Here is a 21,041-nt window from a genome sequence, read left to right on the forward strand (position 1 = left end):
GACCCCAGAGTCCTCTTGGACTGATTAATTCCACTTGAGTCCATAATGGACAAAAGGGAAATGAGAATGATTGCAAAGAGATAAATTTTGTTTATCTTTATTTTTTTTTTTGAAATAACCGAAAAAATAAAATATAATAAAACAAAATAAAAGGAAAATAAAATAAAATTCGAAAATTAAAAATAAAATAAGATCAAAGCAAATTGAGAACTGAATCAATTAGTGAAAAAAAGATTTGAAAACAGCAATTAAAAAGATATGATTGAAAAAATTTTTATGAAAAAGATTTGATTTTTAAAAAGAGGAAAGAGAAAAACAGCAAAAAGACACCAAACTTAAAATTTTTAGAAATCAAATACTAATTTTTTCGAAAATTTTAAGAGAGAAACACAAAGAGGACACCAAACTTAGGATTTTTATGAATCAAAAAGGGACTAAGACTATGCAAAAACGAGAATTTTAAAAGAAAAACAAAAGCATGCAATTGACACCAAACTTAGAATATAAAACTAGACTCAACTAAAAGACTCTAAACCAACAAAAAGAAAACAGTCCTAATCTAAGCAACAAGATAAGCCGTCAGTTGTCCAAACTCGAACAATCCCCGGCAACGGCGCCAAAAACTTGGTGCACGAAATTGCAATAACACTTTTGCAACTCCGCACAACTAACCAGCAAGTGCACTGGGTCGTCCAAGTAATACCTTGCGTGAGCAAGGGTCGATCCCACGGAGATTGTCGGCTTGAAGCAAGCTATGGTTATCTTGTAAATCTTAGTCAGGAGATCAGAAATTATCAGGATTGATTGTGAAAAGCAAAAGAACATGAAATGATTACTTGTATTGCAGTAATGGAGAATAGGTTGAGGTTTTGGAGATGCTCCGTCTTCTAAATCTCTGCTTTCCCACTGTCTTCTTCATCAAACACGCAAGTCTCCTTCCATGGCAAGCTCGTGTAGGGTCTCACCGTTGTCAATGGCTACCTCCCATCCGCGCAGTGAAAGCTAATGCACGCACTCTGTCACAGTACTGCCAATCACCGGTTTGGTTCCCTCCCCTACCGGAATAGAATCCCTCTTTTGCGTCTGTCACTAACGCCCAGTAGGTTACAGGTTTGAAGCACGTCACAGTCATTCAATCATTGAATCCTACTCAGAATACCACAGACAAGGTTTAGACCTTCCGGATTCTCTTGAATGCTGCCATCAGGTCCAGCCTATACCACGAAGATTCCGATTAAAGAACCCAAGAGATAACTACTCAATCTAAGATAGAATAGAGGTGGTTGTCAGGCACATGTTCATAGTTGAGAATGATGATGATTGTCACGGATCATCACATTCATCCGGATTAAGAACAAGTGTTATCTTAGAATGGAAGCAAGCATGATTGAATAAGAAACAGTAGTAATTGCATTAATCCATCAAGACACAGCAGAGCTCCTCACCCCCAACCATGGGGTTTAGAGACTCATACTGTGGAAAGAAACGTGTACAAAATGTTATGAGGTCATAAGGTACGGATACAATGTCAAAAGATCCTATAAATAGTAAACTAGTGTCCTAAGGTTTACAGAAATGAGTAAATGACAGAAAAATCCACTTCCGGGCCCACTTGGTGTGTGCTTGGGCTGAGCAATGAAGGAATTTCGTGTAGAGACCTTTTCTGGAGTTAAACGCCAGCTTCCATGCCAGTTTGGGCGTTTAACTCCAAATTTTATGCCAGTTCCGGCGTTTAACGCTGGAAATTCTGTAGGTGACTTTGAGCGCCGGTTTGGGCCATCAAATCTTGGGCAAAGTATGGACTATTATATATTGCTGGAAGGCCCAGGATGTCTACTTTCCAAGGCCGTTGAGAGCGCGCCAATTGGGCTTCTGTAGCTCCAGAAAATCCACTTCGAGTGCAGGGAGGTCAGAATCCAACAGCATCTGCAGTCCTTTTCAGTCTCTGGATCAGATTTTTGCTCAGGACCCTCAATTTCAGTCAGAAAATACCTGAAATCACAGAAAAACACACAAACTCATAGTAAAGTCCAGAAAAGTGAATTTTAATTAAAAACTAATAGAAATATACTAAAAACTAACTAAAAGATACTAAAAACATACTGAAAACAATGCCAAAAAGCGTACAAATTATCCGCTCATCACTTATCTTTTTCAAAACCACCTAACTACTTTTCCCTCTCTAATTTTCGAAAATATCTCATCCCTTTTTTAAAATTCTTTTTAAATTAACTAATTGTTTTAAATTTTAATTTTAATTATATGTTATCTTTAATTTTCAAAAATCATTAACTACTTTTTCAAAATTATTTTCGAATTCTCCCTCTCTTCTCTTCTTCTATTTATTTATTTATTTACTAACACTTCTCTTCACCCCTCTTCATCTCCAATCATTGCCTCTATCCTCACCCTTGTGATTGGATTCTCCACTTTTATTCCTTTCTTCTTCTACTAATAATAAGGATCCTCTTTGTCCAGATATAGAGGATTCTTCTTTCTTTTCTTTTTCTCTTCTCTTTCATATGAGCAGGAACAAGGAAAAAGACACTCTTGTTGAAGCTGATCCTGAACCTAAAAGGACTCTAAAGAGGAAACTAAGAGAAGCTAAATTACAACAATCCAGAGACAACCTTTCTGAAATTTTCGAACAAGAGAAGGAGATGGCAGCCGAACCCAACAACAATAATGCAAGGAGAATGCTAGGTGATTTCACTAAACTAACGTCCAAATTTGATGGAAGAAGCATCTCCATTCCTGCCATTGGAGCAAACAATTTTGAGCTGAAACCTCAATTAGTTGCTCTAATGCAACAGAACTGCAAGTTTCATGGACTTCCATCTGAAGATCCTTACCAGTTTTTAACTAAGTTCTTGCAGATTTGTGAGACTGTAAAGACGAATGGAGTAGATCCTGAAGTGTACAGGCTCATGCTTTTCCCTTTTGCTGTAAGAGACAGAGCTAGAACATGGTTGGACTCACAACCTAAAGATAGCCTGGACTCTTGGGATAAGCTGGTTACGGCCTTCTTGGATAAATTCTTTCCTCCTCAAAAGTTGATCAAGTTTAGAGTGGATGTTCAGACCTTCAAGCAAAAAGATGGTGAATCCCTCTATGAAGCTTGGGAAAGATACAAGCAGATGACCAAAAAGTGTCATTCTGACATGTTTTCAGAATGGACCATATTAGATATATTCTATTATGGTCTATCTGAGTTTTCCAAAATGTCATTGGACCATTCTGCAGGTGGATCCATTCACCTAAAGAAAACACCTGCAGAAGCTCAAGAACTTATTGACATGGTTGCAAATAACCAATTTATGTACACTTCTTAGAGGAATTCCGTGAATAATGGGACGCCTCAGAGGAAGGAAGTTCTTGAAATTGATGCTCTGAATGCCATATTGGCTCAGAACAAGGTGTTGACTCAGCAAGTCAACATGATCTCTCAAAGTCTGAATGGATGGAAAAATGCATCCAACAGTACTAAAGAGGCAGCTTCTGAAGAAGCTTACTATTTTAGGGTAGTTTCATGCATTTTCTTAGTGAATAAGGCAAGTTTTGGGTGAATATACACTTACACATTGATTCAAGTAACTGTTGTGAATTTTGAATGATTTCATGAGATTTTTGCTAGAATTGCATGATAACTTGATGATGCATAATCTCATGACTTTAGCAAGAGCTTTGATGCACTTTAATTGCTTGATTTCAGGATAAATGAAGCATGGAAGAACCACGTTAACATTCACGTTAACTTAGTTAACGAGAACACTAACGTGGAATGGCAAGGAGCTTGCAACGTTAATGAGAAAAGTGATCACCAATAACGCCTGCGAAGCCATCCATAGCTCACGTTAATAGCCACGTTAACTAAGTTAACGTGGTAGTTAACGTAGAAGAAAAAGGGGAACTCCACATTAACGAGAAAAGTGAACACCACTAACGTTGGGAAACTAGGCAATGCGCCACGTTAAAAGTCACGTTAACTTAGTTAACGTGAACTCTAACGTGGAAGAGGAGCAACAATGCCAACGTTAGTGACACTCACTTTTGTCACTAACGTTGGATCATTAGCATTGCCTACGTTAATTCTCACGTTAAGATTGTTAATGTGAAGGTTAACGTGGAGTTGAATTCAAAGAACCAATGTTAGTGACACTCACTTTTGTCACTAATGTTGGGAGATGGCTTCATTTACTACATTAAGAGCCACGTTAACTTAGTTAACGTGAGTCCTAACGTAGGAACTTTAGGCAATTGGAGCGTTAGTGACAAAGGTGAGTGTCACTAACGCTCTCGAAGGTGAAGAACACCCACGTTAAGAGCTACGTTAGCTAAGCTTACGTGAGACTTAATGTAGGGGCAAGAGTTAAGCCAACGTTAATGGGAAAAGTGAGTCCCATTAACGTTTGCGAAAAGGGGCACAAGCCAACGTTAATGGGAAAAGTAAGTCCCATTAACGTTGGCCAAGGATTGAATAGGAGACGTTAGTAGTCACGTTAAGACTACTAACCTTGGAGTTAACGTGAGTATATAAGGGTGGAACGTTAGTGAAAAAAGTGAATGCCACTAACATTCTCGCACCCAAAAATGTGACTCAACGTTAATCTCACTAAATGCCCAAGCCTAATCATATTTCTCTGCAAGCTGGGCCCACTAAAGATGAGAACTGCTTCAACTCAAGGTCCAGAGCCCACATCCAAGACTTGAAGAACTCACTAGAAGATCATGAGGAGTAGTATAAATAGGAGTAGGTTTGAACTAGAGAGGAGCTTGGCACTTCTGGGCACTACTCTCTATAGATTTACTTTTTCTGCAGTTTAGCATGGATTTTTCTTTTCTGCTATTTTTCATTTCTAGAGCTATGAACAACTAAACCCCTTTCATTGGGTTAGGGAGCTCTGTTGTAATTTGATGGATCAATTATAGTTTTCATTCTTCTTCTTCTTTCTTTTCTCTTGATCTTACTAGAAAGCTTTCAATCTTAATTCAATTGATTAGTTGTCTTGGAAAAGAAACTCTCCATAATTGGATCTCCTTTGAGCCTTGGAAAAGGGATGAGGAGATCATGCTAGAAATGCTTTCTCATGTTGGACCAAATTGGGGTTTGGATGGATATTGTGACATGTAATCCTACCGACACTTTGATTTGGGAATACATATGGTATAATCAGTGACCACACTTCATCTCTTCCCATGAGCAATTAAATCAAGGAATTGGGCAATTGTTCAAGCTTAGAGAGATTGGATTACCAAGGAATTGGGATCCAATCACTTAAGATTGCCAAGGAGATCAATGAATGCAGTGATTGAGGAAGAGATGGGAATGAACTTGATCCAGAGAATGCAACATCTCCTGAACCCAATGATTTTCCCATATCTTATCTTACCCATTCTCTTTACTTTCTGCCATTTAATTTCATGCTTATTACCCCAACTCCCCATTTAAGATTCTGCACTTTAATTCCTGCTATTTACTTTCCAGTCATTTAATTTTCTGCAAATTCCAAATCCAATTTCTGCTCAGCTCAACTAGCACTTTCTTCTAACTAAAATTGCTTGACCAATCAATCCCTGTGGGATTCGACCTCACTCTACTGTGAGTTTTACTTGACGACAATTCGGTATACTTGCCGAAGGGAAATTTGTTGAGAGACAAGTTTTCACGCATCAGAGGGCCAGTAGCGGATGCCAACCGGTGATTTCCCTCACACATAGTAGCTGCAAACCTACTTTAGTGATGATGTCCAAGGCGTATTTCCACTGGCACATAAAAATTCCACTAGAAGATCGAGCAACTTTAACCCCAAGAAAATATTTCAGGCGCCCTAAGTCTTTCATGTGAAAGCACTTGTGCAAGTACTGTTTGAATTTGTTAATTGCATCACCATTATTTTCTGCAACCACAAGGTCCTCAACATACACCAAAACAACCAAGTGGACATCATTTTTACAGAGACTAAACAAGGAATGGTCTTTCTGTGACTGCTGGAAACCAAATTGAGTAAGAGCAGAGGATAGTTTTGCAAACCAATAGCGTGGAACTTATCACAATCCATAGAGGGATTTTTGAAGTTTACACACTAAGCTTGCCTGAGACACTTGGAACCCAGGTGGGAGCTTAATGTACACATCATCATCAAGGTTGCCATGTAGAAAGGCGTTATGGACATCCATTTAGTGAAGTTTCCAATCTCGGGCTGCTGCAACGGCAAGAGTTGTTCGAATGGTCACCAGCTTTGCCACCGGAGAGAACGTTTCATTGTAATCCAGTACTTTCACTTGATGATTGTCTAGGATGACAAACCGTGCTTTGAATAATTCGGATGAACCATCAGAATTGTATTTAATTCGACAAATCCACATAGCCAAGAGCTTTCTTTCTTGGAGGAAGAGGTGTGAGTTTCCACGTGTTGTTAACTTCCAGTGCTTGAATTTCTTTGGACATGGCATCTCGCCATCGCAAATCTGTGACAGCTTGGGAGAAGGACCGAGGCTCTTGCTCGGCTTGTAATGAAGCAAGAAAAATCGGTGTTGGTCAGAAAAATTATTGTAATTCACAAAGTTTTGTATCGGATAGGACACACTTGAGGAAGTTGATGAAGTCAAATTCTGGTCGGAGGGGCTCTTTTGGACAGTGGCAGTGGTGACAAAGTCGCACAGCTTGATGGAGGGCATTTTCACGCGGTGTCCATGGCCAAAGGGGGGCTTCAGTTACGGCTGGCAGTAGATCGGAGATAGGCACCGTTTTCTCGGCGCTAGTTTTAGAAGGGACGATGACTTCCTCGTCTGGGTCATCTCAAAGCTCATGTCCCCCCTGTCTTCAACGTTAGGTGTAGTGGGGGAATGTTCTAGAGTCTCATTTTGATTTGGAGGAATGGGCTCAGCTCTGAGGGAAGTGGAAATCGACCCAATTTGAGTGTCCTCTTCAAAAACATGTTCCAGCATTGGAGGCCCAATTTGGTCAACTCGTGAGTTTGCTCTTTGTGTTTCACAAAAGGGAAACACACCTTCAATGAAATGGACATCACGAGAGACAAGGAAAACTTCCTTTTCCAAGTCAAATAGCTTCCATCCTTTTTGCCCAAATTTATACCTGACAAACACACATTTCCTGCTTCGACCGTCAAATTTGTCATTTTTCCTACTTTGGTTATGAGCATAACACAAAGAACCAAAAACTCACAAGTGTTCATAACTGGGATCTCTTCCATGAATAATTTAATATGGGGAGTTTCCTTTCAACACTAGGGATGGTGTGAGATTAATTAGGTGCCCGGCAGTTAAAACACATTGTCCCCAAAACTCAATAGGAAGATTACCTTGGAATCGCAAGGACTAGGCACCATTTAGAATATGCATGTGCTTGCGCTTTACTTTTTCATTTTGTTGTGGAGTTTCGATGCACGAAGTTTGATGAACCACTCCTTGTTGCATAAAGTACTGATTTAAACATATAAACTCTGTTCCATTATCAGATTGCACTATTTTGACACATTTATTGAATTGTTTTTCAACCAAAGAAAAAAAAATTTTCAATGTAACAAACACTTCCGTTTTTTGTTTTAACAAATATATCCAAACAGCCCATGAGCAATCATTCACAATGGTTAAGAAATATGAGGCTCCACATAACAACGGAGTTTTATAAGGCCACCACAAGTCACAATGAATCAAATAAAAAATACTCGAAGCATGACTATCACTTAATGGAAACTTATCTCTTGTTTGTTTGGATTTTTCACAAATTTTAAAAATTTTATTCACCTCTTCGCTAGTACATTTGTCACTCACATTGGGAATCATTTGCACAATTTTAAACGATGAATGTCCCAATCTCTTATGCCAAATAGTCAATTGATTTCCAGCTTTGACATGACTTGCTTGAGCCTTGTGCACACCACGATACCAATAGAGCCCATCCTTCCGTTCACCCGCTCCAATCATCTTTCCCGAAGTGCGGTCTTGTATAATACACAAATTGTTAGTGAATTGCACAACATAGTTTTCTTCATCAGTCAATTATGGAACAGAAAGCAAGTTGCATTTTAATTTCGGTACATAAAGGATATTTTTCAACTGAAGTCTTCCTTCAAGAACCACAGTTCCTTGTTTGCAAGCAAGCACTTGCTCACCGTCGGGTAGCCCCACTAGGCATCGTGGAACGGTCTTTTTTCAAACAAATTTTTTAAAGTACCTATCATGTGGTTAGAAGCACCATTATCAATGATCCACAAATCCCGAATTCTCTTACCAGTCGTTTTCTCAAATTCAGTTGATTTTTGTTTGCTGATCATATCAACCAATACCTTTCATTGCTCACTAGTCAAACCTGCCAAGTCAATATTCTTCTCTTCTAGGTTGTTCAAACCATTTCCACTTCCTCTAATACATGCAACATTAGCACACGTTTGAGCCCCTCGGTTGCGCATCCTTTGTCTTCCTGATCCTCTACCAGCACCTTTTCCTTCGTGCCTTGGCCAGTCACCCCACCACTCTGGGTAACCCACTATTTGAAAATATTTTTTCACAACATGCCCATTTTTGCTACACTTGGAACACATTACGACCTTTTCTCCACGTTCACGTCTCCCTCTAGCCATGTTACCGACATGCGCCACAAGTCCCACAACCAGTCCCCTTTCTTTCGTTGACTTGGTGATTGTCTTCACTCTTTCATCTTGAATTAACATAGCGTACATGCGATTAAGCGAAGGTAAGGGATCGGTTGCAAGGATACTCGACAACACAGTGGCATAGCTAACATATCGAGGCCCATGAAGAGTTGGTGAACCTTTTCTTGCCAATTGAACATTTGGACCCACCACAGGTGCATTTGGGAATCTGGTCACAGTTTGCAAGTTCATCCCAAAGTATTTTCAGCTTCCCATAGAACGTAGCCATGGACACACCTTCTTGCTTACACCTTGTCAAATCTACCTTCAATTGCTTTATTCGAGATCCATTCACAATAGAGAAGCGTTCTTTGATGTCCTCCCACAACCCCTTTGCATTATCTGCACATGCCCCAGTGGTCCGCAAGCTTGGCTCGATTGTATTCAAAATCCACAAAACAATTGTGGATTGGACCGTCCACCAATCTGTGAGAGTCTCGTCAATGAACCCCCACTTTCTCCGAGCTCGAAGAGAAATATTCACAACCCTCGCCCATTCGTCATAATTTTCTCCATGCAATGGCACCTGTGTGATTATGTTTCCTGGGTTATCACTCGCGTTTAGGTCGTACGGCGAGTGAGTCTTCTTCTCGTCTCCTCCTGAGGAGTGTGGTTTATCTCTGATGGTTTTCTCTGGCTCTGCCGTCATAGTTTCTCAGGTCGTCCTCTATTCTATGTGGTTCTTAGGTTATGCTCTGATACCATAATAATAATTTGTCAATCGACCTTGCTTTGCCTTTGATACAAACTTTCATATATATCACCCTACTGAACAAAATCACAACAAATCTTTTCCTAATATAACAGCTTGATTTGTTATCCTAATTTATTCCTACCAGAAATACATATGACAAATTATTATATACATAAATAACCAAACCTCCTAATTGAGATTTTCATATATAACTTATGCTGATCGTTGTTACTAGAACTCCTGCTCCTAACTTGCTACACTAGCTTAAAAGAGCTAACCAGCAGCTATCTAGCCACAATTATGAATTAAGTGGTGTTAGCAGTGAAAATTCAGCTTATCTATTTGTTAACTCTCCTCCTATAAACCAATCCAAATATGTTTTTATTAGAGACCTATCGAAAAATATATAATTAAATAGTTCCATTTGATGGTGATTCTTACATCTTTGTGAAATTTGTGCAAACAGGAAAGATGGCGAATAATTTAACCCTTGCCTGGGGTCTCAAGGCATATTTCCCAGGTCTCTACCAAGTTGTCATTCTCGAAAATATAGATAGGATCATAAATAAGTGTCTACACTAAGTTGCAAATTCCTATAGCCCCTAGTCTTCTAAGTGCTTGTTTGGGTGCCATTAAGTTGATTAAAAAGATTTTTTCAATAAAAAAGATCTTTTTTTTTTATTTTTTACTGTGTTTAGTAAATTTCTATTAGTAAAAGTAAAAGTACTAGAAAAATAAAAGAATATATTTTTTGAGAAGCTACAATTTATATCTTTTTTAAATGATCTTTTTCTTTTAAAAAGGATATTTTTCACATAATAAATAAACAAAAAAGTATTTTTATATTGTTATACCCAAACATAATTGATAGATAAAAAGATCTTTTTACATTAGATATCCAAACATAAAATTACTTCTACTTTTCTATAAGATCTTTTAAAAAAAGATAACTCGAAAACGTTTTCTTAGAAACTCACCCAAACAAGTCCTAAATGTACAACTCATTTCCCAGTATACTAAATGTACAATTTGGAACAACTCATTCCCTAATCTTCTAAGGTAGCATTTATTTTGAGATATTGGGGCGAAAACTTGGAGACTGAGACTCAGTATCATGTTTCTTGGTCTAGAGACTAGTACTAAAACAAGTGTAATAACCCGTGTCATGCACGTGATAAAATTGAAATTATAATTTTAAATTATTTTATTAAAATTAATTTGAATTGTAATAATTTAATTAATAAATAAATAATATGATTAGTACTGTTCGTGTTTTTTTAAATATAATATTAAATATATTAACTCGAATGTAGCTATTAAGTGTATAAAAATTATGTTTGAATTGTGAACTCTCTAAATGAAATTATCCCGTTAAGATTTTTAAATTATGATTTCAATCATAAATTATAATTATGATTTAAAAATTTTTTTGATATAATATTACATTTTTTTCTCCACTTTACTATTAATATATTGATATTGCAAGTCTAAATTACAGTATTTTACTGAATCTTAATTGAAAAAGAAAATAGTTATGTGTTTCTATCATTTAATCTATTTAATACGCCATGTGGTAACACTAACGATATTTTTTTTAAAAATATATATTGATAAAAAATAGATATAATATAATTACAAATATAATATAAATAAATAAAATATATAAATAAATGCAAAACCAATATGTTTATCAATGTCTTTGTTAAACTTTATAAATTAGAGGATAAATTATGTATTCGGTTGCTCGGTGATCACATAAATGATCAAGTAATTGAATTGTAAATTGATCGCATAGTGTACATCTTTTTTTTTATTTTTTAATGAAAGCGAGAATTAAGAAAGTAAATAATAATACATAAAAAAAAATTGCACCGCAACACATAATTATTACCAAAAAAATATTCATATTAAAATATTAAAATTTTACATATGGCAAATCATGAAAATCAATCATAATGTACTGGTCACTTCTCTCTATTTTTGACCATGATATAATTTTTTCTTTTTCAGTCAAGAGTCCAATAACATCTAATTGAACAAAAAAAATTGAATTAAAAGTACTAAATTAAGGACAAATGAGTGAATAACATAAGAAATTATAACTTCGTACGTGTATAAAATAAAGAGAATTTACTGATTTATTTTATGTTAAACGATAGAAATAACAATAGTATATTAATAAAGGGATATACCTTTAAAAAAAGTCACAATACAATTTCAAATTATTTCATAAATAAACTGTTAAAATTTTTGTTATCAATAAAATGATGCTATTATACAATTTTTTGGCAAAATTAAATCAAAAGGAAAATAATTTTGTGTGGGTTAATATAAATTAATTACTTACCAAATAAGTAAAATCGTTCATTTGTTTGTTTCAATATATCAGCATGGGCAAGCAAATTAAAATGATTATCCGAAATTTTACGATTATCGACCGTATGTACTATACGTGACTCCTTCTTAAAAGATATTTTGCACTTGTGTACAGTCAGAAGATATATTCCGCTTGATTTCTCAATCTCAAAATTTGAGAAGACATAAACCTTTATTTCTACTAATTCATTCTCAAATATTTTTATCATTGGTTGAACAATAAATTTTATCATACTGCAAATTAAATTAAATATAAAAACTATTAGCATTTACAAAGCTATTAAAAAGAATTGTCTTTGACTTGTAAAATAGTGTACTTATAAAATTAACTTAAAATATAAACTAGAAATATTTATAAGAATTAATTTTGATGCATTAACAGTGTAAAGTAGTTTTACACGTGCATCCAATTACGTAATGACACATCGATAAAAATAAATACCTTTCACATTGATCGCGTGAATTGTCATCCAAAAGAACGGATGTGATTATATGACTGTGTAAAACGCTTTACACTGTCAGTTCATCGAAATTAAACTCTATTTATAAATTGAATTTAGCATTACTTGAAAAAATTTAGTAAATGAATAAACTAATCTTATAATCTGTTAGAACTATTTTTATGTAAGTCGTCTTACTCTTGTCAAACTTGGATGGAACTTTCTATAGCTTTATAATTCTTATCTTTATTTTTCATATATTCTCTTCATATAATCTACTATGGATAATACTATTGATAGGATTGTAATCAATAGTTATTAGGTATAGAAAAAAAATAGAATAAAGATTATATCAAAATTATAAATTTTTTAAATGATAAACATGAAAGAAATTTACTATTGCTTATTATATATAATAATAATATGTTAATAATTTTAAAAATATACTAATAATACTAATAGTTTAAGAATAACTGTACTACAGTTGTAATAAATTTAGTTATTACTCTAAATAAATAAAATAAATAATATATTTGAAAACTAAAAAAAAAGATTAGCGGTAAATATGTTTGGAATGTTCCTATGTTTTTTTCATTTTTTTATTTTCTATTCTTTCATCATAGTATTAGATCAAAAAATTCTAAATTTAAAATATAATAATAAATATGTTATGTGATAGAAAAATATTAAGCTAAAAATAAAATATATATATATATATATATATATATATATATATATATATATTGCTATATAAGGAGCTGATACATAATATGTTATCGTAATAAAATATCACACTATGAATAATTATATTTGTCAAATAAATTTATTTATACTCTGTATTTATTATATTATTTTATCTAAAATTAAAATCTACTCTTTTAATTTAATATTATATATATTTGTTTTTGATATTGTCCAAAATAAAATTAAAATTATGTTCAAAGTCTTAATACCGTAATTGAGATATAATTAATATCTAAAATTTTAATAATTAAATACCTAAAATAAGTTAATTAAATAACAACAATTAATATCTAAAATATTGAAAAGGAATTTTTAATAAATGTGAGAAATAAAAATAAAAAGAATTAATAAATAATATTTGTGATTAAATGAAAGAATTGATAAAGAATAATAATTATAAGTAAAAATAATATTTTTCTTTTGAAAAAAAACACATGAGAAATTGTTCAATAATCCGTGCCATGTACATGATAATAAATTGTTTAATAATTCATACTATGCAGGTGATAAGATTGAAATTATAATTTTAAATTATTTTATTGAAATTAATTTAATTTTAATTTGATTAATAAAAAAATAACATGTTATGCATTCTTTTTTTCTTAATCTAGTGTTATGTGTATCAACTCTAATATAATCGTTTTTGTTAATCTACTTTTTTTCCTCTAAATTTATGATTTAAAATAATTATTATAGATATTAATAATTAAACAAATTATTATATTATAATTATTTACGTTTTATTCCCAAAATTAAAAACATACTATTTTTTTATTTAATGATTTCTTTATTTATACTACTTGTATATATTGACCGATTAGTCAATGATTTTTTTATTCGTAGGATATATTTATTTATTTTGTTTAAATAATTTTAAATCTTTCCTTATTTAAGTATACATATATATTAAGTCACATATATTGATTATTTTTTTGATTTTTTTATTATAAATATTTTTTTTAGCCTACAATCATTCAATGATTTTGTTATTTCATTTGTAAACCCCGGTTAAATTAGTAGATAATTAGTCAATAAATTAGTTTTTAATAAGGAGGATTATAAATGTAAATATTATACCAAATTAGAATAGAGCTCATCGAAACGAGAATTTTGACACTAATTTCAAAAAAATCGGTCCAAGATTGGAACGAACGGGTCGAATCGGTTGAACCGAACCCGAACCGGGCTACCGGTCCAACCGGACCCACACTTTAAATGAGCCCACGTTCCTTTCTTCTCCATTTTGGCTTCAGCGACATGAAAGCTCCAGGGAGAGAAAGCAACGCCGAAACCCTTGCGGCAAATTTCAATTCGCTGTAACTTCTCCGTCCGAGCTCCGATTGCCGCACCGTTTGCGGCCACGCGTCTACCGCGTCGAGCTCTACATTTCTATCGGAACAATTTCATAGGTAACTTGTTTAATCACTCTCAGCCTTTTCTTCTCCCAATTTTCGAATTTTAAGTGGGAATGTTGAATTTCCTTGATTTATGATGTTTTAGGATCCAATTAGCTTGAGGAAAACGTTTACTCTTGCTTATGTGAAGCTTGGGTAAGGTAAGGATACGATAATTTTATTTTAATTTCATTGAATTTGAGCTTTGAGTATTAAATTGGATATATATGTGTTATGAATGTGTATTAGGTTGTGAATAAATAATTGGAGCTTGAAATTGTGAATACTGGAACTTGGAGGAAGCGGATTAGTTGAAGTTTTAAGGGCTGTGTTCTTTTAGGAAAATTGTCTTGGAATAATACTTGGGAATCGGCTAAGGTATGGTTTAGGTTTCTTGCATTTAATATATAATGTTCTGTGAAAACTTAGGCTAGGTGACCATAGGATAAGTTGGAATGCGGGTGTATGTTTAATGTTTAGTAATTTTTCGATGAATATATTTGGTTGAAGTTTATTGGATAATTAGTTATTAATTTTGGATGGTGAATGTTATTATTGATGAACACGGTTAGTTTGGTGCTTGTTGATTAATTAATAATTTGGTGAATTGTTGATTTGAGGTATCTTGTGTTAGAAGCCTAGGATTAGTGAACTATGATCCTTAGTTGAATTTTTGGTTGTTGGATTTGAATATTGTATGAGTATAATTGTTGATCTGAGGTAGATTTATTGTGGTGACTGTTACGATGATGAGGAAGGGTGTGTTGAATTGAAAAGAAAGCAGGTTTGGACCCGAAAAGGGTGGCAAAGTCCGAGTTTTAGAGGAGGTGCTGCCAAAATTTTATAAAAATTAGAGATTTTGTTTATATGATTATCTAAAAAGATTTAGATTCAAAGATTATATGGTTTGAATTAGAGTTATTAAGAAAATAAGTATGTTTTAAGTTTGAAGTTTGATTCTTAGAAAAGAATGAATTATATTTTGAATTGGAACTATTGATGGACGAAATGAGAGGTGTGATATCGAAGGATAAGGATTGAATATGTTTAACGTATGATGATGAATGAGATGCAATTGAGAATGATGTGGATGTTAATGAATTATAATTGAATTATTTATATGGCTTATGAATTTGAATAATCTGAGATACGAGGTTCCCTGGATAAAGTGCCGTGGCTTGCCACCACGTGTACCAGGTAGAAAACTCGATACTCTGTTGACCCTACGACGTAAGTGTGACCGGGCACTATATAAATTCCCGGGAATGTTACCCCCATTGAGCAATATTGATTATTTGAGATAAAGCTATGCATAGACTCTTGGGGATGCACGTCGGGGGACAATCTAAGGACAATTCAGACTTGTCGGGTTGGCTGGATAACCGACAGATGAGCCTCATCAGCCATAGGACAGGCATGCATCATATGCATACTATTTGAACTACTTGCTTGTGCATTAACTGGGTGTGCCTGAATGTATCTGCCATGCTAAATGTATATTTGTTACCTGCAGTACTTGTAACCTTCATGTGCTTGCTTTATCTGTTTGTTTGTCTGTGAAATCCTGATGGAGATGGAGGTTTGGAGGAATGGCAATATGAGATTTAGGTTTAAGATTAAGTTAAATCAGGTTTACATATTCTTAGAAAACCACCTTCTATGGCTTCTATTTAATACTTTAAGCTCTATAAACTGAGTGTCGGTGTTCTAGGATTGCCTCTGGCATTCCCAGGACCTTATATATTATGTGTGTGGCACCTTTACCATACTGAGAACCTCTGGTTCTCATTCCATACTATGTTGTTGTTTTTCAGATGCAGGTCGAGAGGCATCTCGTTAGGCGTCTGGACTCTTGAAGTGGAATGGTTACTGGGTTATTTTGTTATGTTATGATGTATATATATGTACTTAGCTTTCTCTCCACATAACTTATTCTTTTTTATCCTCCTAGAGGTGTATGGAGAGGCAGAATTTTGTTTATGTACATTTGGGTTTTGGATATGTATATATATGTATATATGTATGTATATTCTCCGGCCAGTCTTGACTTCGCAGGCTGAGTCAGGAGCTCGTTATTTTGTATCTTTGACTCTCTGTTCTTGTTTTGGGTTTCTTTACACTTGACAGCTGTAGCTTTCTTAGCATGCAAGTTAACTCATTTCTCGAGTGTTGCGCTTTTATATTCGCGATTTTTATTTCCTCTATTCTTCAAGGCTCCTAGCATATTATAATTCTTCTGCTATTATAAATATACATTTTATTTTAGAGGTCGTAATACCACACCACCTCTGCTTTACGACTTAAGCGTAAAGCTTAGTGTGGTAGGGTGTTACATTATGGTATCAGAGCAGTTCGTTCCTATAGAGCCTGAAAGACGGACTGATTGTACTTCTGTGCATTCTCTGTATATGTGTTTATGTGCTATTAGGATATCTAACTGATATATATGGCATAAACGTTTGTGAGCATGCATTTGGAACTTAAAGCATTAGACCTGCGATATTGAGACTGATCAACTTAATATCACTTGTTTGGTGTATATAGGGACCAGATGTCAACTCGCGGACGCGGTCGCGGGCGAGGTAGAGGTAGGACAGGCACCGTTACTCCTGCCCCCATAGGGACTGATCCAGTAGACTTTATGGCTGCCCTGGGAAATATGGCTGCAGCTATGCAGGCGACAGCTGAGGCACTGGGTAATCAGATAAATCAGGGCTATCATGGAAATAATAATGATGAGGATGGTCCTATGACACTTGCTACATTTCTAAAAGTTCATCCTCCAACCTTCAGGGGAACCTCAAATCCCACTGATGCAGATAATTGGATTCAGGCTATGGAAAGGGCGTTACAGGCACAACAGGTTCCTGAAGAGCAATGGGTTGAATTTGGAACCTATCAGTTGCAAGGTGAAGCTCAGTATTGGTGGCAGGGGACACGACGTATCCTGCAGCCTGATGGTGCTGCGATTCCTTGGGAGGTTTTTCGGACAGAGTTCTATAAGAAATACTTTCCTAATTCAGTCAGAAATGCCAAGGAACTTGAATTAATGCAGTTAAAACAAGGACAGATGACTGTTGCTGAGTATACTAGTAAGTTTGAGGAGTTGTGTCGCTTTTCTCGTATCTGTCAAGGTGCGCCTGAAGATTTTTCTGAATGGAAGTGTATTAAATATGAAGGAGGTCTTCGGAGTGATATTCTGAGCTTCGTTGCCCCAATGGAGATCAGGGTGTTTTCTGAATTGGTGAATAAGAGTAGGGTGGCTGAGGATTGTGTGAGGAAGGCGGCAGCAGAGAAAGGAAGTTTGAGGGTGCCTTTTCAGAGACCTTCAGGAAGGAACTTTGCTCCGAGAGGTAGGAATTTCAAGCGTGGAGGCTCTATTCCGCAGCAGACTCAGGGTCAAGGTAATTACAGAAGGCTGAATACCAATGTTAATCAGGGAAGAAGATTTGGGAAGCAGCCACAGCAGGATCTGAATTGTCAGAGGTGCGGAAAGTATCATCCTGGAGTTCCGTGCAGACTAGGACTTGGAGTATGCTATTCTTGTGGACAGCCTGGGCATATAGCCAGTAATTGCCCAGAGAAGAAGAAGTATGAGACTGGTAGGGTGCAGCAGCCGGGGAGAGTATACACCACTTCTACCGTAGGTGCTGAGGGATCTGAGACACTGATTAGAGGTAATTGTGAAATGGCTGGTAAAATCTTAAATGCTTTATTTGATTCAGGAGCAAGTCATTCATTTATTGCATTTGAAAAGGCCCATGAATTAGGATTGAGAATGGTGGTTTTAGGTTATGATTTGAAAGTATATAATGCTACTCATGAAGCTATGGTGACTAGGATAGGATGTCCACAAGTTTCCTTTCGAGTACAACAGCGTGAATTTGTGCATGATTTGATTTGTTTGCCTATGACTGGTCTTGATCTCATTTTGGGATTGGATTGGTTATCCAAGAATCATGTTTTGCTTGATTGTTCTGAGAAGTTAGTACAGTTTATGCCGGAAGGGTCAGAAGCACCGGTTGTGGTGAATAGTTACTATTTGAATTCTATGATAGTAAACTGTTCAGGAACTGAATGTCAGGGTATTATGTTATTAACTGCGGGAGTATCAGGTGATGATCAGAGTTTAGAGCAGATTCCGGTTGTATGTGAATTTTCAGATGTGTTTCCGGATGATATTAATGAATTCCCACCTAACCGAGAGGTTGAATTCGCATTCGAGTTGGTACCTGGATCCGGTCCAATTTCGATTACTCCTTATAGGATGTCACCTTTAGAAATGGCTGAATTGAAAGCTCAGCTGGAAGATTTGTTGGGTAAGCATTTCATCCGACCAAGTGTTTCTCCGTGGGGAGCACCAGTGTTACTAGTAAAGAAGAAGGATGGGAGTATGTGTTTGTGTGTCGACTATCGGCAGTTGAATAAGATCACTGTGAAGAACAAATATCCGTTGCCTAGAATCGATGATCTAATGGATCAGTTACAAGGAGCCGGTGTGTTTTCTAAGATTGATCTGCGATCCGGATATCATCAGATAAGGGTTAGAGATGAGGATATTCCGAAGACTGCTTTCAGGACGCGTTATGGTCATTATGAATATACAGTAATGTCTTTTGGGTTAACTAATGCCCCGGCAGTATTTATGGATTATATGAACAGGATTTTCCGACCGTATCTGGACAAGTTTGTCATTGTCTTCATTGATGACATTCTTGTTTATTCTAAGTCTGAAGAGGAACATGCTGAACACTTAAGAACTGTGCTGCAAATTCTGAGAGACAGGAAGTTATATGCTAAGTTATCTAAATGTGAGTTCTGGAAGAGTGAGGTGAAGTTTCTCGGCCACGTGGTGAGTAAGCAGGGAATAGCTGTGGATCCTGCTAAGGTAGAAGCAGTGATGAATTGGGAGCGACCAACTTCAGTGACAGAGATAAGGAGTTTCCTAGGTTTGGCGGGGTATTATCGTAGATTCATTAAGGGATTTTCACAGCTCGCCTTACCTTTAACTAAATTGACTAGGAAGGATACGTCTTTTGTCTGGACTCCAGAATGTGAAGAGAGCTTCCAAGCATTAAAGCACAGGTTGACTACTGCACCTGTATTGGTGTTACCTGAACTAAGTGAACCATTTGAAGTGTACTGTGATGCATCTCTGAAAGGTTTGGGGTGTGTTCTAATGCAGCACCAGAATGTTGTAGCATACGCCTCACGGCAATTAAGGCCGCATGAGATGAACTATCCGACACATGATTTAGAACTTGCTGCTGTTGTGTTTGCTTTAAAGATCTGGAGGCACTACCTCTATGGCGTTAGGTTTCATGTTTTCTCAGACCATAAGAGTTTGAAGTATCTTTTTGAGCAGAAAGAGTTGAATATGCGTCAGAGGAGATGGATGGAGCTTCTGAAAGATTATGATTTTGAATTGAATTATCATCCAGGAAAAGCGAATGTTGTAGTGGACGCCTTGAGTCGGAAATCTTTATATGCAGCTTGGATGATGCTACAGGAGGAAGAGTTACTGAAGGCATTTCAAGGTTTGAATTTAGGAATTAGAGAAGAATCTGGAATTTTGTGTTTGAGTCAGTTGCAGATTTCAAGTGATTTTAAATCAGAACTTCTGAAGGCTCATCAAGACAGTGAAGCATTACGTAAAGTATTACCGGCAGTTGAACAGGGAAAATAGTAGAGAGTGTCAGAAGGCCAGGATGGTTTATGGAGGTTCAAGAACCGGATTATTGTGCCTAATGTTGGAGACCTGCGACAAAGTATCTTGAAGGAAGCTCATAAGAGTGGGTTCTCAATTCATCCAGGGAGTACTAAAATGTATCAGGATCTGAAAGCAATGTTCTAGTGGCCAGGGATGAAGAATGATGTGGCATTGCATGTATCTAAATGTTTAACGTGTCAGAAGGTTAAGATTGAGCATCAGAGACCATCAGGAACCCTTCAGCCTTTGGAGATTCCACAGTGGAAATGGGAGAGTATCGCAATGGATTTTGTGATAGGTTTGCCTAAAACCCGATCTGGTTGTGACGCTATTTGGGTGGTTGTGGATCGACTAACAAAATCAGCTCACTTTCTTCCTATCCGAATAAGTTGCACAATGGAGGAATTGGCTCGAATGTATATTAAAGAGATTGTCAGGTTGCATGGCGTGCCTTCTACTATCATATCTGATAGAGATCCTCGTTTCACATCAAGGTTCTGGGGAGCTTTTCAGCGTGCATTTGGGACTCAGTTAAGCTTGAGTACTGCATATCACCCTCAGACAGATGGTCAGTTAGAGAGAACTATTCAGACCTTGGAGGATATGCTAAGGGCTTGTGTTTTGGACCAGCCAGCAAGCTGGGATCGGTATATGCCATTAATAGAATTTGCTTATAATAATAGCTATCATGCGAGCATTGGAATGGCTCCATATGAGGCTCTGTATGGCAGAAAATGTCAATCTCCATTGTGTTGGTATGAAACTGGAGAAAGAAGTTTGTTAGGGCCTGAGATGATAGCTGAAACTACTGAACAGATAAAGAAGATTCGTAGTCGAATGCTTATAGCCCAAAGCCGCCAGAAGAGTTATGCTGATCAAAGGCGAAAGCCTTTGGAATTCGAAGAAGGAGAACATGTCTTTCTGAAAGTTACACCAACCACTGGAGTAGGAAGATCTATTAAGACTAAGAAACTAAATCCCCGTTATATTGGACCATTTGAGATTCTG

General features: G+C 36.0%; 1 protein-coding gene, 1 long non-coding RNA gene and 1 other non-coding gene across 3 annotated transcripts; 2 read left to right on the plus strand and 1 right to left on the minus strand.

Moving 5' to 3' along the window:
• Positions 1-3,059: 3,059 nt before the first annotated feature.
• On the minus strand, positions 3,060-3,163 carry LOC130953287 (small nucleolar RNA R71). The gene has a single exon (XR_009075457.1). It is a non-coding gene; the product is annotated as a small nucleolar RNA R71 (small nucleolar RNA).
• An 11,270-nt stretch (positions 3,164-14,433) lies between these two features.
• On the plus strand, positions 14,434-16,503 carry LOC130951197 (uncharacterized). The gene is made up of 3 exons (XR_009073866.1): positions 14,434-14,484; positions 14,573-14,701; positions 16,138-16,503. It is a non-coding gene; the product is annotated as an uncharacterized LOC130951197 (long non-coding RNA).
• A 371-nt stretch (positions 16,504-16,874) lies between these two features.
• LOC130949560 (uncharacterized) lies at positions 16,875-17,896 on the plus strand. The gene is made up of 2 exons (XM_057878242.1): positions 16,875-17,727; positions 17,877-17,896. Exons 1-2 carry the CDS (start codon positions 16,875-16,877, stop codon positions 17,894-17,896), a joined length of 873 nt encoding a protein of 290 aa, XP_057734225.1.
• Positions 17,897-21,041: the final 3,145 nt, after the last annotated feature.

The sequence above is a fragment of the Arachis stenosperma genome, chromosome 9 (genome assembly GCF_014773155.1).
Source record: "Arachis stenosperma cultivar V10309 chromosome 9, arast.V10309.gnm1.PFL2, whole genome shotgun sequence".
NCBI lineage: Eukaryota > Viridiplantae > Streptophyta > Magnoliopsida > Fabales > Fabaceae > Arachis > Arachis stenosperma.